Source organism: Anabas testudineus, chromosome 16 (assembly GCF_900324465.2).
Source record: "Anabas testudineus chromosome 16, fAnaTes1.2, whole genome shotgun sequence".
Classification (NCBI taxonomy): Eukaryota; Metazoa; Chordata; class Actinopteri; order Anabantiformes; family Anabantidae; genus Anabas; species Anabas testudineus.
Genome location: NC_046625.1, coordinates 8,580,464 through 8,603,656, shown reverse-complemented (window position 1 = coordinate 8,603,656; position 23,193 = coordinate 8,580,464). Strand labels below are relative to the sequence as shown.

The following is a 23,193-nucleotide window of genomic DNA, read 5'->3' as shown; positions in this document are numbered from 1 at the left end:
TTTTAGCGTTTCCTAGTTTCTTTTAATTGTCTTTGATAGGTGAGTCTGTTAAGACTATTGATCAGTAACACAGACTGCAGGCCGGGTAATCAGTCAAGTATAAGACAATAACCTGTTCTGATCACTCACGTATCTGCTCAACATAGAAAGGACTCTCATAGGTAATGTGTTCTGCTCCTTTATCCGAGTTTGGTTATTACTTTTCTCTTACTTTTATGTCTTTTCTCCACTGGCGCTGAGGTTGAACTCACTTCCTTGATGCAAACTCGCATTTAGAGGTGTAAAAATGTGTAGAGTTTTGTTTTATCTTTTAATTAGCTACATGGCTCATTTGTGGAAACATCTTGGTTTTGATAGGAATTGTTGTAGCTGCCTCAAGCAAAACCTACTGCAAATAAATATTTATGTCAAGACAAAAATGAAAAAAAGAAAAAGCAGGAAATTCTTCCTTTTGATCTAAAGTACAGTACAGTACAGTAGATGAATGTGGTGAGAAAATTTACTGTCACTTAGTTAAAATCTCTGCTCGACTATACGGCATATTTGAATAACAGAGACTGTGTTTGCTTCAGCCATTTGCAAGCTTAGACGTTATCGAGGTAATACTGCAGCCATATAATTTAATGAACAGTTAATGTAATGGACAAAGGTGTAAAACTGTTTCTCCCACATTAATGTCCTCCTGCAAAATGGGTAATCGTAGACATTGGCATTTGTTAATTGAGGTGGACCACCAATCTGTTAGTATTGTTTTAATGCCAGAGATATAATTAGAGCAAAATCTCTTAAAAATCATTAAAATCAACTGTCTAAACAAGTGAATAACAGCAGAAGGCAACCCGTGGGCTGCCCTGCTGTAGTCCTTGGAGTGTTTATCTCAAAATAAATCTGAATATAATGAGACAGATTGTGCTGCTACAATAGAATTCGTGCTTAAACCGAAATCATAATGCGTCCTCTGAGTTTTTGCTGCATTTTAAATTTCTGCACTTTCCCCTGACTGCAGCCCCAACTGTATGTCAGCTCTGTGCTGCTGTCAAAATGAAGCAGAGGGACAGTCTGTGTCTGCATTGACACTGTTTATTTCCCTTTTTTCCTTGCAGTGTGTCAGATTCTACCCAAAGGCGTCGTTTCTGTGATAGGTCCCGCCTCCAGCCCCGCCTCTGGCTCTACTGTCAGTCACATATGTGGAGAGAAAGAGGTGAGAGTGGAAAGATACACACAAATGTACAAATCTGTGCACAGTTAGTACCATTTTCTGAGTTACTACCTCTCCTACCCACACGGACCCCATTCTAAAATGTCTAGAGATTCGATTTTCCTGCCTATTGCATTTTATCGCATTTTTCCTCATATAATTAACCATCATCCGCTTCTTTCAACTGTGTTCTCCTTACTTCTTTTATCCCTAGATCCCTTTGTTCTCTTCCTTTGCCATCTTTCTTATCTCTATTATAACCTTCCCGCTTCTCTAACGGAGCTTTTGCAGTAGTTTTTTCCTGTATTGTGTGTTCACAGTTACGTGTGGCACATTTGCTTTTTCTTGCCTTCTTCATTGTTTCTCTCCTCTGCTCTTCTCTCTCCTTTTTACAGATCCCTCATGTAAAGATTGGTCCGGAGGAAACTCCCCGCTTGCCATACCTGCGCTTTGCCTCTGTCACTCTTTACCCTAGCAACGAGGACCTGAGCCTGGCCATAGGAGCCATTTTGCGCTCATTCAGTTACCCCTCAGCCAGCCTGGTCTGTGCCAAGGCTGAGTGTGAGTACACATGCAGCCTGTTGTGTAGTTATACTGTACATCATGTGTGACTGCATGGCTGTGTTTAAGTGGATGTAAATGCATCAGTTGTGTTTTTTGGAGCTTGTTTACCTGATGTATGTGTGCCTTTTGGAAATGACTCAGTGGGAGTTCTGGCACTTTCATGCTGTTTTGGCGGATATGACTGTTTTGCGCTGTTGGACACTCGTTTTGACAGTCTGGTCAGAAAGTTGTCTGTTGTCAGAGTTCACAACATGGCTCACGTTGCAGCTCTCTACATTTATTACTCCTGCACACAGTCTCTTATCCACCTTAGAGGGTTGTTAGCCCTAACCAATTTAATAAATATTCGTGTTGGAAATGCTTTCCAGAACTTAGGGGACATTTGATTTAACTTGCCAGGCACTCAGAGAGCTTCAGCATCACATGGGATTTGGGGCTTAGTCACTACCCCTTTTTATTTTCATTTTGAAAGAGTATGTTATTGATTTATCATGCTCTCCCTACCAAGATTTGCAGGAATTAAAGGGCTTGGTTGGACGGTGGCTGTGGTCTTCAAGCTGAGCTTTGAGAATACATGTCAGAATACACTACGTGCTTTATGAGGTCTACTGAATAGTTGCTTTACTTTTGTTCCTGTTCAGGGGAAACTGAGTTGGGAAGCGTTCTTGACTGCTCATATCTGCCAAGTAGAACCGACAGTAGAACTGACAATTGCAAGAATGGGCATTTACATAAAGAATAAGTGGGATCATTTAGAGGAATTAACACTTCTCATGGCAGTGTGAAAAGGGTAGGTTTTGATGAGCAAAAAGCTGTGACATTATAAAAAATTGATTCAATCATTGAGATGCTTTCATTATCTCCCCAGCAGTTAGTCCGCCTCCTCGTGGTTTCCTGAAAGTAAGCCGAATTCCTGGTGGACTTGTCATTTCATTGAACTAAACGAGCTTTGAAATAGCATCAGACATCTTTTTCCAGTTTTGATCATGAGTTGAACGGTAGATAAGAGCCTTGTCTTTCACCAGGCCTTTCCTCTCATAAGAATTAAAAGCAACAGTCTGATTTACCATCTGTGCCAAAAGGTGCAGTTTTTACTGTTGGAGAGACTAAGGGGTGCGTGTGTGTAATATATTTGGCTTGAAGGTGATCTTTACAAGGTTATCACACTCGCAGACTCTGACCCACTTGGCTGCGCTATCTATCGCCATGGAGCTGGTTGCCATGGCTGCAGAATAGGTGCTAACTGCCACTCAACAGTCTTGCTCCACACTCTCAATGACTGTGTGGGTGTGTATGGCACGGTGTGTGTTTGATATTATTTTCTGTGAGGTTGCTTCACTTTGTCGGTACATGTGCATGCCTTTCTATGCCAGTTTACACTTTGAAATACTCTGTGTGTGTGTGTGTGTGTGTGTGTGTGTGTGTGTGTGTGTGCGTACATGTGTGTTGTTGCTCCCCTGAGCGCACTGTCCGTCTATACATGTGTCAGTGGGTATTTGTGGGTATGATTGTGGGTCTGTGTGTGCGGCTCTGGTGTAGCACTGCAGAGGTTTAACATCAGACGATGTTTACCACCAGTCCACTTGTTTTATTCATCGTGTTTACCCCAGTGTTGAGTGGTGCAGCTAAGTGAAGAAGACATTCGCTGTTTTTTTGTTAGTAAGGCGAGTGTGAAGTCAGACATTGACTCACACTCCTGCATGCATCCTATTGGTCATTTTTACATTAGCATGATAATGGCTATAATGTGATGTGTGCCTAACTGGTGCAAGTAGTAGTCCATAGACATTCTGTTAAGTGGGTGTAATTCAGAGACTTTGGGTCACGTCTGATGTATCCTCCCGTCTCTATACGTGGTTCACAACACGCTATCTGAGCCTAATTCCATTATGCAGTTTTTATAAGATGTATGAGGTTGAGGACAACGAGAGGGAGAGACTGAGCACAAAGAGGAGGAGATGGTGGCAGCATAAGAGCAAGATGGATAAAGACAGAGAGAGGTAACTGGAGCACGGGGCTAAGAAGAGAGAGATAGAGAGGTTGGAGCTTATGTGTGAGGCAGAGAATATGTGAGAAAAGAAGAGTGAGAGAGGGGAGGAGAGGAAGCTGTAAAGTGCATTGATTTTTTCCCCTCCTTCCTCAAACTAATTAAAGTTTTCGCCTGGTTCAGTGATTACCCCACTGCTTACAGAGGCTTTCTCCTGCTGAAGGGCTCTGTGCTCTACCTCTCCCCCCTTCTCTCCTCTCTCTCCCCTTTCCCTCCGTCCCTGAGATGCCTGCCCCACCACTTATTTACATAGCTAGGGGAGCTTTACTAAGGAATTACAATTAGGAAGCAGCAGGATAGACTTTCTAGTAAAGGCTCATTGCATTCAGGATGTCAAGTGATTCTTGACTGCCATTGGTTATTCTCATTTTCAAGAGGAATTCACTTGAAAAGGGGGCAAATTGTCTCAAGTGCTAGATTTTGGTCTTTCTGGTGTGTCTGTCCGTCTTTTTCCAGGAGTTTGCAGAATCCTCACATCTCCACCTTTGTTTTCAGTATTTTAAACTCACTGTTCTACTCAGTGTAGTACACACATGAAAAGCAATCAAATAGGAAAGAGACAACAGGCACAAAGTGAATTACAAAGCACTAAAAGAGCGCATACTGATGCCAAGGCTGCACATCTAAATTTATTATTCTATTAATAGACAATGTTTAGAAATTTGTCATACTGACTGGCTGACGGCAGCCATTAATTGTGGATACCAGATTTTGCCTAGGATATTAGGGCTTTGTACAAAGTTGAATTCAATTGAGTCAGACTCACAAGCTTCAGTTTTGTTGACTGGGTTATATTTTGTCACGTGACTGCATTCCTGCACATGCCTAAAATATCATCTTACACTTCTTCAGTGCAGAATATTTTTATATGTCATAAGGAGGAAGGAATATTTACATTTGTTGGCTCTTTCAAATATTTTATGTATCAAATTTGGTAAAGATTAGACAAACTCTGTATGAACATTAAGGATCCATGCATATGGTATATAAAATCCCACTTTCTAAAAATAAAATCTTTAATACGTAAAGGCTTAACTTGTATTAAAAATACACTAGTGTGTGTTTATCTTTACTCTTGCCTTCCTCAGGGTGTCTGTAGGTGGAGTGTTGAAAAACATGTTTTGCAAAAAAATTAAAGATGGTGGAAAATCTGTCTCGGTGTAAATGGATGTAACCTGAAAGTAGAATGAAAGAATCAATAGGAAAATATTTTGCTTTGATGTTTCACAGTTGAGGTGTTATGGTCAAACGGTACAAATGTATAGTAAAAGGCTACACCAAAACCCATGCGTGCTTCACTGACACGTAGCCAAACTCCTCTTCTTATTTTACAAATATCTCTCATATAGGTTCTTAACAATCCAAAATACAGAACTCAGTACACCATGTAAAATAATCCCTACTGAGAAAAACAGTGAAAGCACATACAGTAGACTGTAGACTCCATATTAAATGATGTTTCATTTCCTGCAGATTCAGACAAGCGATCGATCACGCTTTATAAAAGTGACACAAATATACGACCGTCCAGGATAAATCAAGATTTTCACAGATCCTGCAATGCTTACATTTTATAAATATGAGTTGTGTCTACTGATACAGACATTGATATGCAGCTCTGCTCTGTTTTGGCTCTGCCTCAGGTCTGCTGAGACTGGAAGAACTGGTCCGCCGCTTTCTCATCTCACGGGAGACGTTGTCAATCAGGATGCTGGATGACAACCTGGACCCGACGCCGCTGCTGAAGGAGATCCGTGACGACAAAGTGGCCACCATCATCATTGACGCCAACGCTTCCGTCTCCTATCTCATCCTCAAGAAGGTCAGCTTTCAAGCATCAATACATTCGTCAGATCTGCCTACACACATGCAGGACTTGAAGTTACTCTTGTATACAGTACACACAGTCACACTCAAGGGGATTTGGTTTTCTCTTTTATGTATCCATTTGGGAAACTCAGGTTGCATCCATGAAGGGCATGTAGAGCTTACCATCTGTAAAATGATAAAAACAACTCCTCTGGAAGTTCCACAGGCCACACATTTGTTGTTGTAACAGAATTAACAACTATTTTTACCTTCTCTGCCCTCTGGAGCTGCACAGGGAAGAATATTTATGCATGTCTGCCAGCAACAATCACTTACACTCACTAAGAAAGTATTTGACAAAAGAACATCTTTTGCTGGGGTGCAGATGTTACCCAGGCTTGTTCTGATTCATGGTACGGTCTGTAATGCCGATAGCCAGCTCAGTGAGTCACAGTTTGAATGTGTATGGGATGTTTTCACTGGGCACATCGGAACGGCTGTCCGCCCTCAGCGAAATGTCCTAGTGTTAGCTCAATGATGTAAAACTGTGATTAACGTATGCTCTCTCCCCCTCTCTCACATCCTCCCCTGCTCTGTCCCCCAACTGTCTCCTTTTCTCAATAACTCTCCTCCCATGCCCTAACCATCTCTCCCTCTATCAATATCTGTACATCTTGCATTATTCTCGTTCCACATTTTTTACATCCCACATTCACACCTGCCTTTTTTTATTGTTTCATCTTATTCCCTCTTTCTCTTTGTCCTGCAGGCATCAGAGCTGGGGATGACATCCGCATTTTATAAGTACATCCTCACCACCATGGTAAGAGCACACTGGTTGTTGCCTTTCCCCTCCTCCACCTTCACTTGTTCGTCTTTCTTCTTCCTCTTCTGCCGCTTTATGAGAAGAAAAGGCGAAAGTATGCAGTAAAGAAAAGAGAAGTGACAACAAGAAAAAAAAGGAAGATGAAAGATGGGCAGGGGAATGGAGAGAGGGGGAAATATCTGCGAAACAAACATACTGTATTAAGACGTGTGAGAACAGGGGACGGTAGCAAGGAAAAGGGGTCGGAGGTGAAGGTGATGACAGATTTGATGTGCCCTTTTTCTTTTGCCACCCGTCACCTTCTCCACGCTTCCGGCGTTTTCATCTACCTCTTTGATATGCTCCCCTCCCCCTCTAGCATTTGAATTAATGTGTCACTTTATTCTGTGTGCCTGATTTTTTTTTTCCTCCCCTCTCCGCCCTCTGTACAGAGATGTGTTCTTGAGCTCTAGATACCACCTCTTGTGCGTATATCTCAGGTGTCATTTCCATCAACCTCTTTCCCCTGTATCACTGTTTTCCCCTTTCCCTAACTGTCTCTGTCTTCTTTTCTCTCCATCAGAGATTAGATGTTGTCATTCCTGTACCCTGTCGTTTTCTTTATCACACCCTTCTTTGCACAGTATTTTTCTTCAGTGCTAAGATTTGATACACTGTCAACATTGTCACTCACTTGGATTTTCTGTCTCCCTCTGCCCCTCTCCTCCTCTTCTGTAGGACTTTCCCCTACTCAGACTAGATGATATAGTGGATGAGCAGTCCAACATCGTGGGCTTTTCTATGTTTAACACTACCCATCCCTTCTATTTGGAATTCATCAGAAGCCTCAACCTCTCTTGGAGGGAGGGCTGCGACCTAACGTACCCTGGTCCTGCGGTCAGTTTCTTGGAAATAACTTTCAGAGCTTTGTGTGTATGCCATGTAACATTAAGCTACTTTATTCCTCACACTGATTCATTGACCAGTTAAAGAGATTCAGCTGTTTTTTTCTTGTATTTAATGGGTATTGATGTATCCATCTGTGTTTCCTCCCCACTGGTTTACTCATACCTCATCTATTCTCTCTCCCCTCTTATTTTCTTTGCCTCCCTCCCTCCATCCTTGTTAAACATTAAATCTGTACTCATGCCTCTCTCTTCTTTCCTCATTGCTTCTTCTCCCTTGGCTCCTTGTCTTTCTTCCCCATGTTTCTATCCCCCTTTCTGCCCCCTTCCATACCTATTGTCTTTTCCTCTCCCTATTCCACAGCTCTCGTCTGCGCTGATGTTTGATGCAGTGCATGTGGTGGTAGGGGCGGTGAGGGAACTGAACCGCAGTCAGGAAATTGGAGTGAAGCCCCTTAGCTGCACCTCACCTCAGATCTGGCAACACGGGACCAGTCTTATGAACTACCTGCGTATGGTAAATGCTTGTCAATGTGCAGTATGTACTGTAAAACCAACTGGATGCTCATCATGAACATGTACATGAATCCACATAATAAATATAAGTGAAATAGAAGCTTAGCCTTAGTTTTATGTGTCTGTTTTTTGATTCATCTGTCAATCTCAATAAAATTTAATGATAGCTATTTGTATAATCAATTTATCTTTTGGGTAATTTTTCAAGACACTTGTTTGTCGCAGCCTATAAAATATGAGAATTAACCCTTTGTTCACCTAAAAAAATTAAAACTTAATCTTAACATAACTCATAAACAGAACGTAACAACCCTGCAGCCATTCAATTAATTCTTAGACTTACTTTAGATTATCTAAACACTTCTGTTTCTTAGTAATATAAACTATCAAAAAGTTTAAAATTCTCATATTTGATATTCGTGCTTGAAAAATTACTCAACTGATGAGTTATCCAAGTTGTGGTTGATCACTTTTCTTTTAAATGACATTTTGATAAATTACAACAGTACGTTTTGTATCCTCCTCATCTCACATTGCATGTAACCTCTGTCTCTTGTTGTTCTTTGTCATCTCCCATCTCCGGTTGTTTGTGAATTTCTCTCATCGACGACCTGTTGTCAAGGCAGCCTAAGCAGCATATCTCATTGCGCTGCCCCACCGGCCCGACATCTGTCTTTGTTAGTCAGCATCATGGTATACTCCATCTTCAGCACCGTGCCATTCATCATAGATCTCGCTAACTGTGCCAGCACCAGGGTTTTGGAGAAGCAGCGCTGAGCTGTGAGGTGCAATTTTGAGTGTTATTAGGGAGCTGTTGACTCTGTATGCTGCTCTAGCTGAGCTTCTTGCTCGGTTACTTTTTCCTAACTGATACAAAACTGATAATCCTTGTCTAGTGTTTCCTCTGTCTCTCTTACGTGAACTTTTCTGTTGCCCTCTCTTTCCTTTTAATCACTGATGATAGTAGCTTTTGCCTAATTACCATGGATAGTGCAAAGAAAAATGTTTGGTTTTACATAGATGATTGTCTCGATTTATTGCTCCATCTCTCCTCATTGTTTCTACCTACTTTCCTCTCATGTTCTGTTTTTTCTTTATTTTCTTTTCCCTGCCTCTCTCCTACTTGTACACCTGATTCTCTTCGTCTGCCTGCCAGGTGGAGTACGATGGTCTGACAGGGCGTGTGGAGTTCAACAGCAAAGGTCAGAGGACCAACTACACCCTGCGGATCCTGGAGAAACACCGAGGAGGCCACAAAGAGGTCAGGAGTCACCTGTTATCATGCAGTAGTCAGGTCACATTGCCCATAGGCTTTTGGGTTAGTTACAGGTCACTCATCTGATTTCACAATGCCGGGGGAGGCGTTTAACTCTGAGGTCAACCTCGTCACAGACTCCCCTGATATTGGCCACATATCTTTACTTTGTGAAGTCGGTCTGATTTGTTTTACCTAATGGCTCTGTAGTGTAGCCTGCAATCTGAAGTGGGTCATGTAATAGCTGAAAATATGTGTTAACATTTGTTTTATCTGAGGGCTACTAGAATACATTAGCTGCCTGCATAGTCAATTAGCTGAATTGCAAATGATTGCTGAACTTTTCAGCAGTGATTGAGTATTGAGCGTTGTATTGCGTATCACTGTCAGACATTTTTCTGTCTTTTTCCTCTGCCACAGCAGGATGTCGACTTGATGATTTCTGATGTTGAAATGATATTTCATTAATGAATGGTTTATTTACTACCCATGGCTACAAACTGTTACTCCTATTTGCAGAAAGAAGGGTTTGTAACTGGCCTTAAGTACTGTACAAAATGTAGTGTAAGTGTAGATATATCTATCATCATCATGTTTCTCTTCCTCCTGTATATAATATTTATACGTGACCTTAATGAAGTTTATTTGGGTCATTCATAGAACAGGGTTTTCTTCAAGCCTAGTTTTCAGCTCTTATTTGCAATTGGTCCTCATTTGAACTTGCATGGATCAGATTGTACAGTTACTATGTTAAAGATTTTTCCTAGTATGCCTGCTCCTTTTTGGCAACCCCCTGCAGTTTCTTTATAGTGTTATTGCATATAATTACACCTAAGATCTGACGAATAACAGTCTCAGGCTTTGCATTGTATGTAGGGCCGGTCAGTAAATCTGTATAGTCATCTAACAAATTTTTCTGTCTGGCAGTATTACAATCCAACTGTTGTACAAAAGCACTAAAACGAGTATGACTTTAAGTGAAACAGCAGCTGATGTGGCCACAAGTAGCATTTACTGGATATCTGCGAATGCTAAAGCATACTGTACCTATAGCTCAATCAGAAGAGACTCGTAACTTACTCTACTCAGCAATATTGATCTGAAGTTTTCTAACATTAGCCACCACAAACCTTTGGTCATACCAGAACAGTTAAGACTGTAGCTACAGAATCGCTGAGTGTGCTGAACTGAGCAACTGTGTTTTTTATTGCAGACTTTTAAAAGTTAATTTAAAGAGAACTCTTGTGTATTTTCTTTTTCAAAAGTTTCAGAAGTCGTCTCAAGTTTTTGAAAACATTTGTTTTTATTCATTTTCATGGTCCAGCCCTTCCCTGTTAGTGTGGGCGTTTAATCCTTTCCAGACAAATCAAATTTGTCAACAACTTCGTCAAGGGTTGTTGGACAATGTGAAAACCGGAATAAAATGTTTGCAGACTCAGCGAATGATGTATTCAGGACCATTCTGGGATATTATGCTGTCAATAAAGACTCCTCCAGGGAATATTAGATGCAAAGGTGTGTGAAGATAGAAATCAAAACGGATTTCACCTGCATTTTAAAGTTAGGATTAAGTAAAGCACAAGTCCACACATCACTGCAGATCCAGTCTGAGGGAACTGATATATATTTTCAATACTTATTGTATGTTTTGTCTTGCCAATTTTTTACTACAGGTCATCTTCCTCCCATGTTAACACTAAATGCCAACTGATAACCTGACTTAAATCTAGACTTCAGGTTGGTGGGAGAGTATAGTTGTGATAATTAACATTTTAACTCTGCCCACCTCTCTGCACAGCAGCGCCCACCCTGTAGGCAGACATCGGTAGTTCACAAAGAAAGGACCACTTAAATGTCAGGGCAGAATAAAGAGAGTCATTGAAAAACACTGTGATTCTGTCTGAGGACTCATTACCTCTCCTGTGACCTATTGAAAGATGTACAGCAATATCTTCTAAAGAAATGCCTCTGAGAGCTGCAGTTCCACCCTTGCACACTGCTTAGGTCATAATCACACACTTATGTACCTAAGTGACTTTACTGTCTCTATAAAATGGAAATATGTGGGCTGTTTTAATGCAATTTAAGAAAGGTGTTGGTAAAAAGAAAATAGATGTGGCAGTGAAGCTCTTGACAATGAATGCTTTTCATTATCGTCTTTGCCATCTTGTCCCAGCTCATTGCTCTGCTTGTAAACATCAGTTTGTTTTTCATTGCAGACATGTGTATGGCTCCAATGGGAATAATTAAATCAATGTGCATATACAGTATGTAACAGTATGAATACCAAAGCATCAAATATTAAACATGCAAAGATACTCTATAAACTAAACCAATAGGATTAATACAGTACATTTATTTCGCATTTGCTATAGATGGTGTCACAACAGTAAAAGAGTTGCAGTGAATTACTTATCTCACAATAGTCATTGATTTTCTCTTGTATTTTCTTCTTTGTTAGATTGGGATCTGGTACTCCAACAACACCCTGGCAATGAACTCCACAAGTCTGGATATTAATGTCTCAGAAACCCTGGCAAACAAGACCCTTATTGTTACCACCATACTGGTAAGGTTGCACTTACTTCTGGAGCCACCAGGCTGGTGAGGTCGGAGTTGTTGTTTGTGTTGCTGGTGCAGCTCATGCTGTGTTGTGGTCTGTTGTCGTGAATTTTGCTGTCACTGTGTAGCTATCACAGAAACTGACAGACCATTGAGACAGACATGATACTAAATTCAACTGGAAAAAATCCTGGTGTTTGGGAAATGTTAAGACACTAGAAGTTGTCTCTTCTTGGTTTCTATATGAGTAATGGCATATCAGGAAATCGATAAATATCTTACACGCTGCTGCTCCATCATATTCAGGTTGAATTAGATGTGTAAAAACACCCGATACAGTAAATCTTCTGCACTTCAATGTGCTCACTCTGACAGTTGTTTTCAAAAAATAACAAATACCTTAAATTGTGCTATTGTTTAGATCAGTAGATAGATAGATAGTAGTACAATAAAATAGAAAAAATGACTCACATATGTTTTCTTTCCTGGAAAGTGTATAGATTTTCAGTCAGCTGAGCCATTTTGCCCCATTAAGACATTTCACACAATGCTAGGACATGCAATGCTAGTTTAGTGAAGGAATTCTTCTTTTAGTCTATTGAATTTCTTCCATACAGGAAAATGAGTAATTTGATATTTCCAGATTTTTTGCTTTCTTGCTATCTCATCGATATCACTTGCATCAGTAAGGTAAATATGAAGCTGCAGCCAGTTAACTTACTTCATATTTAATGAACAGTACCAAAGTGGTATTGATTTTTACTTTTAACATGGCCATAAAGCAAATAAGCATATGTCCTTTAATTTTCCAAACCATTTCTTTAATCTGTTATTGACATAACAGTTAATGTTTTACAGTTAGCCTCTTTTTCAAAACAAAGATCCACACATCTCCCCTCAGACTGGACTCATGTGTCTCCCATTCAGGAAAACCCCTATGTGATGCGTAAAGACAACTACCAGGACTACCAGGGCAACGACCAGTACGAGGGCTTCTGTGTTGACATGCTGAGGGAGCTGGCAGACATCTTGAAATTCTCCTTCAAGATCAAACTTGTGGATGATGGGCTGTATGGTGCTCCAGAGCCCAACGGCTCTTGGACTGGCATGGTTGGGGAACTAATCAACAGGGTGAGTAGTAGTAATCCCCGTCCCTTGCCCTCACCCTCTTTATCTGACACACACTCACAGAAACATACATCTCTACAAACACAAACTTTACACACTTACACACATGCAAGCACACACACACGCACGCACACACTCATGGTGTAGCCCCAAACCACAGATCTGCTGTAACTTCCCATGTCTCAAATTGCCCTCAGAGGGGAGTAAGACTCTTATCTAGGACAAAAGCTGACTTGATAATTCCCCAAAAGAGAGTGGTAGCATTGCCTAAAATTGTCTGCACCATCTTTTCTAAACCCCTATCTTAGCCTGCCCCCTCTCCTTTTTCCTCATCCAAGCCTAGTGCACCTCTGACAGTCACTTTGGTTGAAGCAGGCTAATGAGAGCCCCTCTCTGCTTAATTACCATACGGTATACTTCAATTACCAGGCTGTGGTCCCTGTGTGGGGCCTGCCACACTGGTGCTCCCCCAGCTCTCCACTTCTTCTGCCTCCCTGCCCTCCCCACTGCCTGATCACTCAGCTCTAATTAGTAGCCCATGTTCATCAATTAGCTTTTAATGGAAGAGATGGAGGGGAAGCAGAGCGACCAGAGACCTACAGAGTTTTATACAGGTGGAAAGACCAGCCACCCAGTGCTTACTTGCAATTAGCCTCATTTGGACGTGGATAATGGGTGTGCGTCAGAGGGAAAGAGACAGAGAGCATGTCTACATGTTTTTCCAAATGCATTTTCAAGTGGATGGTAAAACTTTTCATTTTTTATTCGAGAAACATTTCATACAAACAGAGCACTCATATACCCAATGCATCATCAAGTGTCTTTCTATTTTTGCACAGTTACCTGACCACTCATCGTTTTTCTCCACTGCTTTCCTCTACTACCTCTATCTTTCTCTTGTCCTTGCTGCTCTCTGTCTATCCTCTGTCAATCCCACAGAAAGCAGATCTGGCTGTGGCGGGTTTCACCATTACGTCAGAAAGAGAGAAAGTTATTGACTTCTCAAAGCCTTTCATGACCCTGGGGATCAGCATCTTGTACAGAGTTCAACTGGTGAGGGTTCTATCTGGGGCTGTAGGGCGCGCACGAGGTGATAATCACCACAGATCTTGTATTGGATTTCATTTGTTTTGTTTGCACTGCTTATAAGACATCAGGGTCAAGCACAAAACGATGAGCTACACTTGTTAGATGAAGCTTAAGGAATCAGACTGCTTATTGCATAATAGTTGATCTCATCTTTTGAAGCTGGGGATTGTATGCTGCATGCTGCATCTACTGTGTCTACACTGAAATTTATAGGTGTAATTTAAACTGTTCAATAAGTCAGTGCTGTGTAACTGGGAAACAGTGGCAGCTTTACATTGCTAATGAGGTTTTGGGGGTAAGCCAAGTGTTCTTCAGCAGCAGGCATTGTGAAACGTTTATGGATTGTAGCATTAGCGTATCAAAGGACTGCAGACTTACTAACAGAGTTCAGTGAATGCCACTGCCCTCCTGTGGTACAAAAGGGAAATTTACTGACTGCGGAGATATGACACTTCTTCTGTAACAGTGTCTCTGTTTATCTCTCTGTCTCTTCTTCCCCTTTTTCTACTTCTCTTCCTCTTCTCCTTCTTCTTCTTTGTACCAGGGTCGGAAGCCAGGGTACTTCTCCTTCCTCGATCCCTTCTCTCCAGCTGTCTGGCTCTTCATGCTGCTCGCCTACCTGGCTGTCAGCTGTGTGCTCTTCCTGGCTGCAAGGTCAATACATAACACTAGCCACTGTACCAAGAATGAACTGACAACAAAAAGCATTCTGGGAAGTGGCCACAGTTTGACATATCAAGGCAAAACTGTCTTTGCAAGTTTATTAAGCGAAAAGTCATCTGCTACGATTAAGCAGATTGTGTGCAGCCTAACAATTTCAGTTTGGCTAATATGTGAAAGAATGTACTTCATTTTCTAAGGATTTCCTCCTTCCTCGTTATTAGTGTAATAAACACTTAATTACAACTTGATTTAAAAAGTGTTTCAACTCACAGCTAAGAAGAAGCTACATGTTTACACAAAGCACACTGTAGTTTATACTTACTTGTGCTTTTCTTCTCACAATGACAGTGAGGTGCTTAAAAAAGCCAGTTATTCTTGAACATCTGCAGAATCTGCTAGCACAGCCTTTCTCTTTTTATTCTGCTCCTTTTCTGTACCATTAATTGTGGGTTTCCTCTTTTCTCTGTGGCAGATATTTTGCAGTTGTGAAGGAAAAAGCCCTTATTGCTATTACAGGTTGAACCAGCCATGACATTTCTACCATTATAAGAGCGCAGTATAAGAATATGTGAATAGGTTATATCATGTAAAGTTGTTTATGAAAAAAGACCTGGATCTGGTCACGCTGAGACAGACTGACCCATCAGAAAAATTTTCAAACGTCCTAATTGCAGGTCACATCTTTGGATCTGGTCTAGCTTGGATCACATGCAACACATCTGATTTTTTTATGTTAAACAGCCTCCTGCTGACAGTTTGACAGGATTCACATGACTCATTCAATTCATATGACAGAAACATTTCTGTATGTGCAAGATTGTTCCACTGTACCTGTGCTTCCTCGCCAGGCTGAGCCCCTACGAGTGGTACAACCCTCACCCATGTCTGCGAGAGCGCAGGGACATGCTGGAGAACCAGTACACCCTGGGAAACAGTCTGTGGTTTCCTGTTGGAGGCTTCATGCAGCAGGGATCAGAGATAATGCCCCGAGCTCTGTCCACCAGATGCGTTAGTGGAGTGTGGTAAGTTACTGTTTTTGTGCATGTATGAAATTCCTTCTCCATTCACATGTAGAGTTTCCTTATTGTTCATTAATTTGGATGTTAACCTTCAGTGTGCAGAGTGATTTATGTGCAATTTGACACCTGAAGTCTACTGCGCTAACACTGACAGACATTTCAGTGAACTAGGAGAAACCTTGCAGCTAGCAATACATTATTTGGAAGTAAAAATATTTTATTCAGACGTTCTAAAGTTTAAAGCTATTTATTGATTATTTTATGTTTGTGGAAAAAAAAAAACATGTTTTCAAATTCACCAACCTGCACTTTTTACTCTGGATTTTAGGCACATACGGTATTTGACACAAGACTCAAGTTTCCGTCTGTAAGCACAGGCTTTTTATGCAAACACTAAAAAACTGCTTAGATCACAGAAATACTAGCCTGATGATATTCCTGTGGCAAAACAGTGACTGTGAAAGAGATGTGCTGAGAAAGAAATAATAATCGCTAAGAGGTAAGGAGATAAAGGGTAGAGGAAGACAGGAAGAACAAATTACACTGTGTTGAGCAAGATGTGCGATATTATTAAGTATAGTGAGTACATGGTGTTTTTTCAGAAAGATTTTATACATTCAACAAAGGTCAAAAGAAAGTCTTTGGTTGTGGGAAAGCAGTATTATCAGCATCATCAATGTGCCAAAATGTCAGGCATTCAAACATAACCATATCATTTTAATTTCATGAATAAACAGTCTCACTTGATTTTTCAGAAATATCTACTTAATCGTGATGTACAGTACTGTGCAAAGGTGCTAGGCACAAAAATAAATGCCTTTTATTTGTCTGTTAACTCCATTACCGCAAAGTGCTGTAAACAAAACAAAACCAAATCAAATTAACACCAGTTCTTCTAGGTACACTGTTTTCTTAGGTGCACAATTTCTCAAGGCTGGTGTTCCAAGTATCATCATGTAATCTCAGACTGGGTCCATGATGTTGAGATCAGGTCTCTGTGGGAGCCAAACCATCTGGTGTAGGTGTTGTTTTTGTGACTGAAAATAGTTATTCCACTTACTCTAGCTGGAGTTTTTTGTTGCAGAATGCTGCAGAATGAATTTGACTGAACAGATGCTTCCTTGATGGAGTTGATAGACCAGTGTGCACCATACTGTATCTTGATCCTATGTTTTAAAATGACATGTATATTGTAGTAGACAATATTATCCAGATTGACCATATTTGATGTTTTTCTTTCCTCTGTCTCCAACAGGTGGGCGTTCACTCTGATCATCATCTCTTCCTATACAGCCAATCTGGCAGCTTTCTTGACTGTCCAGAGGATGGAGGTCCCCATAGAGTCCCCGGATGACTTGGCTGACCAGACCAACATCGAGTACGGCACTATTCACGGAGGGAGCACCATGACCTTCTTCATGGTACAGCCTAGGGCGACTGAAGCTCTGATTTGCCCTTGTGTTTGAATATGAGTTTAGAATATGAGTGTGAGAAAACTGATGAAGGCTGTCTGTGTTCATGTACATGTACATATAAAATTGTGTTTTTATTGCAGTTGGATTGACTTTAGAGTGGAATAACTTCCTGAATTGTCTTTATAGCAACCATTTTTCATCAAGTTTTTGTTTTCATGTGATTTAGTAGGTTGTTTCTGTCTTCATTGCCGTGCCTGGAGTGAATAGATGGACTCGTATTCGCTACTATATATTTGAGTTTCTCTGTTGTTTTCTTTATGGCTGTTTGTGTTTGTGTTAAGTGGCTGACTGCCTGTGTTTGCTTATGAAGGCGCTTCCGGCATCTGTGTTGGCATCTGTGTTTGTCATAGTGTATGTGTGTATTGTCTTTGTGTGTAGGTGTGTTTGCAAGTGGGACTGTGTGTTGGTAAAATATATGTATTTACGTATTTATGTCAATGCAGGGAATTGCCAGTTTGTGTGTGTGTGTGTGTGTGCGCGTGTGTTTTTTATAGTGAGGTTAGAAGAGTGTGTTCTGTGTTTGCCTACATACTACACTTTCAGTGCTATAGTATATTACCCCATTCAATGCCTAATCCCACACGTACAAACAATACACACCCACATTATTCCATACAAATGCCATCCTCTCAACTCCTTCCCTTTCTTCTCATACACAACACACAGAGATAAGACATGTAATTGTATACTCTAAACACTTAATCCTGTTTTGGAGCTTGCTATATTTTGATAAGTGCTGAACCACCTCCTGTGTGCTGATTTACCTCCATCTGTATGAAAGATGATGCATCAGCTACGCTGCGAGCAAGTAATCTGTTGCCTTAATTCACCTTTGTTTCTCTTCTTCCACTCCTCTCCCTCACTCCCTTTTCTCTCCAGTGGCCATTGATGTTTTACTCTGCTTATTATGCACACTGGATTTTCTGTTCTACGTGTGCTTACCTCCCCTGTTTATCTACTATGCATCTCTCTGTCTCTCTCTCTGTCTCTTTTCTTTTCTTTTTATCAAGCTCCATTTGATTTCTGCTTCAAAGACAGATGATGGCACATACAAACACACTTCTGTAGTCAGTGTTGAGTTCCTGTTGTTGTTTTCTCTTTACTCTGCAGAACTCTCGATACCAGACCTACCAGCGCATGTGGAACTATATGAACTCCAAGCAGCCCAGTGTATTTGTCAAAAGCACAGAGGAGGGCATTGCACGCGTGCTCAACTCCAAATATGCCTTTCTGATGGAGAGCACCATGAATGAGTACCACCGCGGCCTGAACTGTAATCTCACACAGATAGGTGGCCTGCTGGACACCAAAGGCTACGGTATTGGCATGCCACTAGGTAATCATAATCATATATAATTTTTCAAACAATGCATATCTATGATACAGTATATTGTAACTTAATAACTTGCAAAACAGAAAACCAATTGTATAAACAACTCAAAGAAATTTATAATATAATAACTAAATGAATTCATTAGTTCATTACAATAACCAGTTATCACAGTGTGATAATGTTATTAATTAAATATATCATGACATAATCATTGTTCATCATAATCATTTGTTAGAGCTGTATAGGACCAAACAAGAAAAGATCAGTAAATGGAAAATACAAATGCATAAGGCTTAAAACACAAGCTGACAAGTCTTAAAAAACATCAATACAGATTTTTGCCACAACTGACATCCCTCAGAATTTAAGGCTGTGACTGGCCTCATTAAAATGATTTAAAGAAGACAGAAGGTCAAATATGAATCAGCTTGTAGCAATCAGTGCTAGAAAATTACTGCTGCTGTTTTTTACAGGATGTCGGCCACAGCTTGTACAGGAGGTGAAATAATAGGATGTTGCAAAAAAATTAAAGCTGGAACAATAAATTATGGTTTTCTTAAAACCATATCCAGTAGTTGGAAAACAAGGACAGATCAATATTAGGGATCTTATGCTTTAATAAAAAGTCAGAAATATCATCTTAAAACCTGTATAAACAGAGGATCCCACTGATGTTGTGTTTGTCTTCTGTCACAGAAAACAAGAAGTACACAGTATTTTACAAGAAAAACAATCACAAGAAGAAAATATTGAAAAACATCTGAAGTTTTATTAAAGATATACTGTAGTACCTAAATACGAGCAAACTCTGTGTACTACTGTATAACACTGCTTGCTTACAAATGTAATTGGACTTTTGTTATTGTAGAAGTAGAAAAAAACAGTCAAACCAGACAGAAAATGTTCAGTTCAAGTGCAGTGTCGGGTATTAAAAATATAACAGATTTACTGCAGCAAACGTGCTGTATACATGGTACCATAAACCTAATGTTAACAGACTTTCTGTATTTCTGTGAGTTGAATTACTCCAGAGGAGAGAGAGATTCTTACTATTGTAAAATAGTCAAGGACACAATTATTAGTCTGTGAGCTATTTACAGTTGAAAGTGGAGTAGATCATGTATAACCCTGGTGATCTGTTGAACAGTTAGAATACACATACGTTCAGGACGGTTCAGCATCGTTCAGCATCGATCAGCATCGATCATGAAGCCTTATCCTGGATCTAAAACGTCAAAACCTCATCAACAAAATGAACGAAACCTTATTAACTCGCCTTGGAAGAGGCAGGAACACCTGCATGAGATCAATTATGCTAAAAAGACACATGTAGTTGTACTGATTTGGGAGAGATTACATCTGAAAATGTCTTGTACGTCGTTGAATTATTTTTTATCTATGGGATTAGTACATATTTTAAGTGGAAGTAATGAACGTGCAGTTAATTGCTTTTCCACACACAGACACACACAGACACACACAGACACACAGGCTCCTCTGAAGCTCCTTTTTTAGCAGCTAGAGGTGGTGTCACTGAATCACATTGATGAAAGGTGCAGAGAAAGATAAAACCTAGCTACTGTACTGCATGAGGAGCAGACACAGAGAGGAGGAAGATGGTAAAAGAAAAGACATTTATACTGTATATTCCTAAAAGGTCAGTTCACCAAAATTACAAAAAAGCTTTTTCTCTCACTTACTACTTGAAAAGCTGACTTGGGAACAGGGAGGCAAGGCCGAGCAAAGTTTATGCCAAGATGAACAAATAATCTCTTAGTTATGGATTCTTCTACTATACAGCTCCATGAAAACAAATTTCTCAGCATGTTTGTTTAATTTAAGAAAGCAGAAGTTCAGCTGTGCATAATGAAGTTCACTAAGAGCGCAGTAGATTCTGATAGAGCTAGAGGTTCAGGGTCAATACTGCAACAAGTAAAAAAAAAAAAACAGAAAAACAAAGATCATTAATTAATCACGCCTCTCAGATGATTACAGGGGTGATCTACAGTCTGAATTTAATTTTCATGATTTAATTTTTAATAAAACATAAACACTTTTCAGAAGCAATGTGTGTTTTGAGAAAAAGTATCCTGTTAATCTTGATAATTCACATAACACACTGTCAACACTCTTCTTAGGGGTTGTTTTGCTGCAGTAAAGAGATCCACTGAAAACCATTCCCATTAATGTTACATTAGCATAACTGAGAAAACTGGTGAAAAAATCCTTTAAACCCTTTCTCATTCTACTGTAGCTAGTTTAGACCGTGCTTTGTATGCAGTCTAACCAGCAGCTGTACCACTGGCTTCGTCTGGTAGTAATCTCACTCTTTATCTCTCACTAATCCTCTCTTTAGTCTCACCATGAGATCACCCCATCTTGAAGCAGCGACCGCAGTTCTTCCATCTTTTTTTTTTTTTCCACTTCCCTCGTTTCATGTTGTGCTCCTGCTCTGATATAAACCCCTCTCTCTTGTCTGGGCTCTTATACCGTACCTTTTCCATCGTGCTCTGCTTGCTCTTATCCTGATTTCCTGTCATTCTCCAGGGTCTCCGTTTAGAGATGAGATCACTCTGGCCATCCTCCAGCTGCAGGAAAATAACAGGCTGGAGATATTGAAGAGGAGGTGGTGGGAAGGGGGCCAGTGTCCCAAAGAGGAAGACCACCGTGCCAAGGGTCAGTCGATCACAGCTGTTTGTCTCCTCTTCCTCCTTCTCTCTAATGTCCCCAGTAATGGTTTCCTCACTCTGCTACAGTCCAGCTAATGGCTAATGCCTAACTTAATGTCCCTATGAAGGGCGCTTAACACAATCTACTTTCCCAAATGTCTCCTGTTTGTCTCAAGTGGTATGTAATAGGAATTTTATTAGAGTGTCTCTTTTTGCCCGTGTTAAATGTACATGTGCGAGTTACAAATCTGTGCCTGTTTAAATGACAGAAACAAGGAAAATGCCTACTGATTTAGATAGTAGAGAATTAAATCCTTCCTTGACCTTTCATCATCGCTGAGCTCGATCCTTAATGTGTTGTATGTATGTATGATCTTTTTTTGTAATCGAAAAGACTCTCCAGTAATTTAATATAACACTTTTAAATTAAAAATTGTGAAAAACAGATTTTTGTAAAGACCAGACAGCTTCAGAGGCCACGTTCCAGTCCTGGATCCCACATTTCTCATAATGCAACATGAGCAGGCAATCTGAACTCAACTTGTTGTTACCGGATGTTAGAAAATACATCACTTTACTAAGAAATAGTTATTATTTATTGATGACAGACATGAAGAAACTTTTGTCTGTGCAGTACATTAGATATTAAGCCACAGCTGGCTAACTTAGCTTAGCACAGCAACAGGAAACAGGCGAGAGCAGTATTGCTCATGAAATCTTGCTCTCAGCACCTTAAAGCTCAGTTTGTTTAATCTGTGCAAAATCAAAGTGTAAATTGGTTGTGTTTTTTGTAAAGATTAAATACACACAAAAAGTATTAATTTTGTGTTGGTAGGCTGATGGTGCTACTCTTGAATTGAGCCAGGCTTGCCAACTGTGAATTGTAGGTGTAGGTCCAATTTAAATGAATGGCAATAATACAAAATATCAAGCAGAATCACAAAAAACATAATAAATACAGTTGTTATATTTATTTTTTTCACAGTCCCATGACTTGTACATTTTTCTTTTAATAAATCCAGTGCCAGAGATGGTGTGTTTCTGCATGTCTGCACTAATCTTTGAAACCTGTGACCCATTCTCAGGTCTGGGCATGGAGAACATTGGGGGCATCTTTGTGGTGCTGATCTGTGGCCTCATCATTGCCGTGTTTGTGGCCATTATGGAGTTTGTGTGGTCGACGCGCCGCTCGGCAGAGACAGATGAGGTATGCCCACATACCTGCCCTCGCCGACCCCACAGACACACCCCAGTAGGTTCCCATGGCATCCCGCCAACCCTTTTAATTATGTTGTTTTGTGTGTATGTGTTTGTGTTTGTGTGCGAGTATGGGTCGAGTTATTTTTCAGCTTTTGACTCCATTTGTGACTGTTTATGTGCACATTATAGGATCAGTGTGATACGTGCATGTGAGATGAAAGGAATGTTGAAATATGCAGCTCTGATGTGCTCTAATGTCCAAATATTATACTACAAAGGAACAGAGAATTTGATTTTATATTGCATGTCCTGCCTGTTGTGCCCCTTTAGTGTTTGGTGTTTAACAGTATGGCAGTAAGTGTTTGTGAGCTAAACTTGACTGTACGGATAAGCAATATTGAAAAATGCCAATATTTGCTTGCATAAAGAAGTAGTGTGATCTTTTTCCCTGGCATTAAATGTCATGATGTATCTTCTTTTACATGCCTCACATGTACACTGGTATTCTTCGTTTCCATTCTTGGATTACTTCCCGCCCATTTCACTGTGCGTCTCTCTCTCTGTCTGTTTTTCAAACACACACACGCCTCCTGTCATTCGGCCATCAGTGTCTGTTCTCAGATAACGAGTACTGTTTCTGTTTATGTGAGCACTTTTTATTTTATTTTGATTTCAATGAGAATGTCGTTTGTAGTGGACACGTTGATGCATTTCGTTTGTCATGCGTGCAAACTGCAGTAGTTGTGGTATTGGAATGACTAGAAAGATTTATCGGTGTGGGTGTGTGAAGTTCCTGTATGCGCGAGTGTGCCTTCATACATGTGCACCTGAGTGTGCAGGCCTGCCTGTCTGTTCATAGTGCCATAATGAAGTGCCCATAAACTAAACATTTTGGTGTTTTGTGTGTTTGAATTGTAATAACTCTCTCTGCTCCTTGAATATTCTCCCATTTCTGT

At 40.3% G+C, this 23,193-nt stretch overlaps 1 protein-coding gene across 2 annotated transcripts in view; it reads left to right on the top strand.

Annotated features, from left to right (window-relative positions):
• Positions 1-23,193, top strand: part of grik5 (glutamate receptor, ionotropic, kainate 5) — a 70,489-nt gene that overhangs the window by 42,337 nt on the left and 4,959 nt on the right. Inside the window, exons 4-19 of one of the 2 annotated variants that reach the window (XM_026373272.1) lie at positions 1,104-1,201; positions 1,594-1,759; positions 5,453-5,631; positions 6,388-6,441; positions 7,162-7,320; positions 7,693-7,845; positions 9,001-9,105; positions 11,561-11,668; positions 12,589-12,792; positions 13,729-13,842; positions 14,423-14,532; positions 15,390-15,563; positions 16,816-16,981; positions 18,146-18,371; positions 20,916-21,044; positions 22,123-22,244. In XM_026373272.1, the coding sequence (XP_026229057.1) occupies positions 1,104-1,201; positions 1,594-1,759; positions 5,453-5,631; positions 6,388-6,441; positions 7,162-7,320; positions 7,693-7,845; positions 9,001-9,105; positions 11,561-11,668; positions 12,589-12,792; positions 13,729-13,842; positions 14,423-14,532; positions 15,390-15,563; positions 16,816-16,981; positions 18,146-18,371; positions 20,916-21,044; positions 22,123-22,244 (2,267 nt within the window). Of the gene's footprint in view, positions 1-1,103; positions 1,202-1,593; positions 1,760-5,452; positions 5,632-6,387; positions 6,442-7,161; positions 7,321-7,692; positions 7,846-9,000; positions 9,106-11,560; positions 11,669-12,588; positions 12,793-13,728; positions 13,843-14,422; positions 14,533-15,389; positions 15,564-16,815; positions 16,982-18,145; positions 18,372-20,915; positions 21,045-22,122; positions 22,290-23,193 lie in introns of both variants that reach the window. The other variant, XM_026373271.1, reaches the window with a different exon arrangement.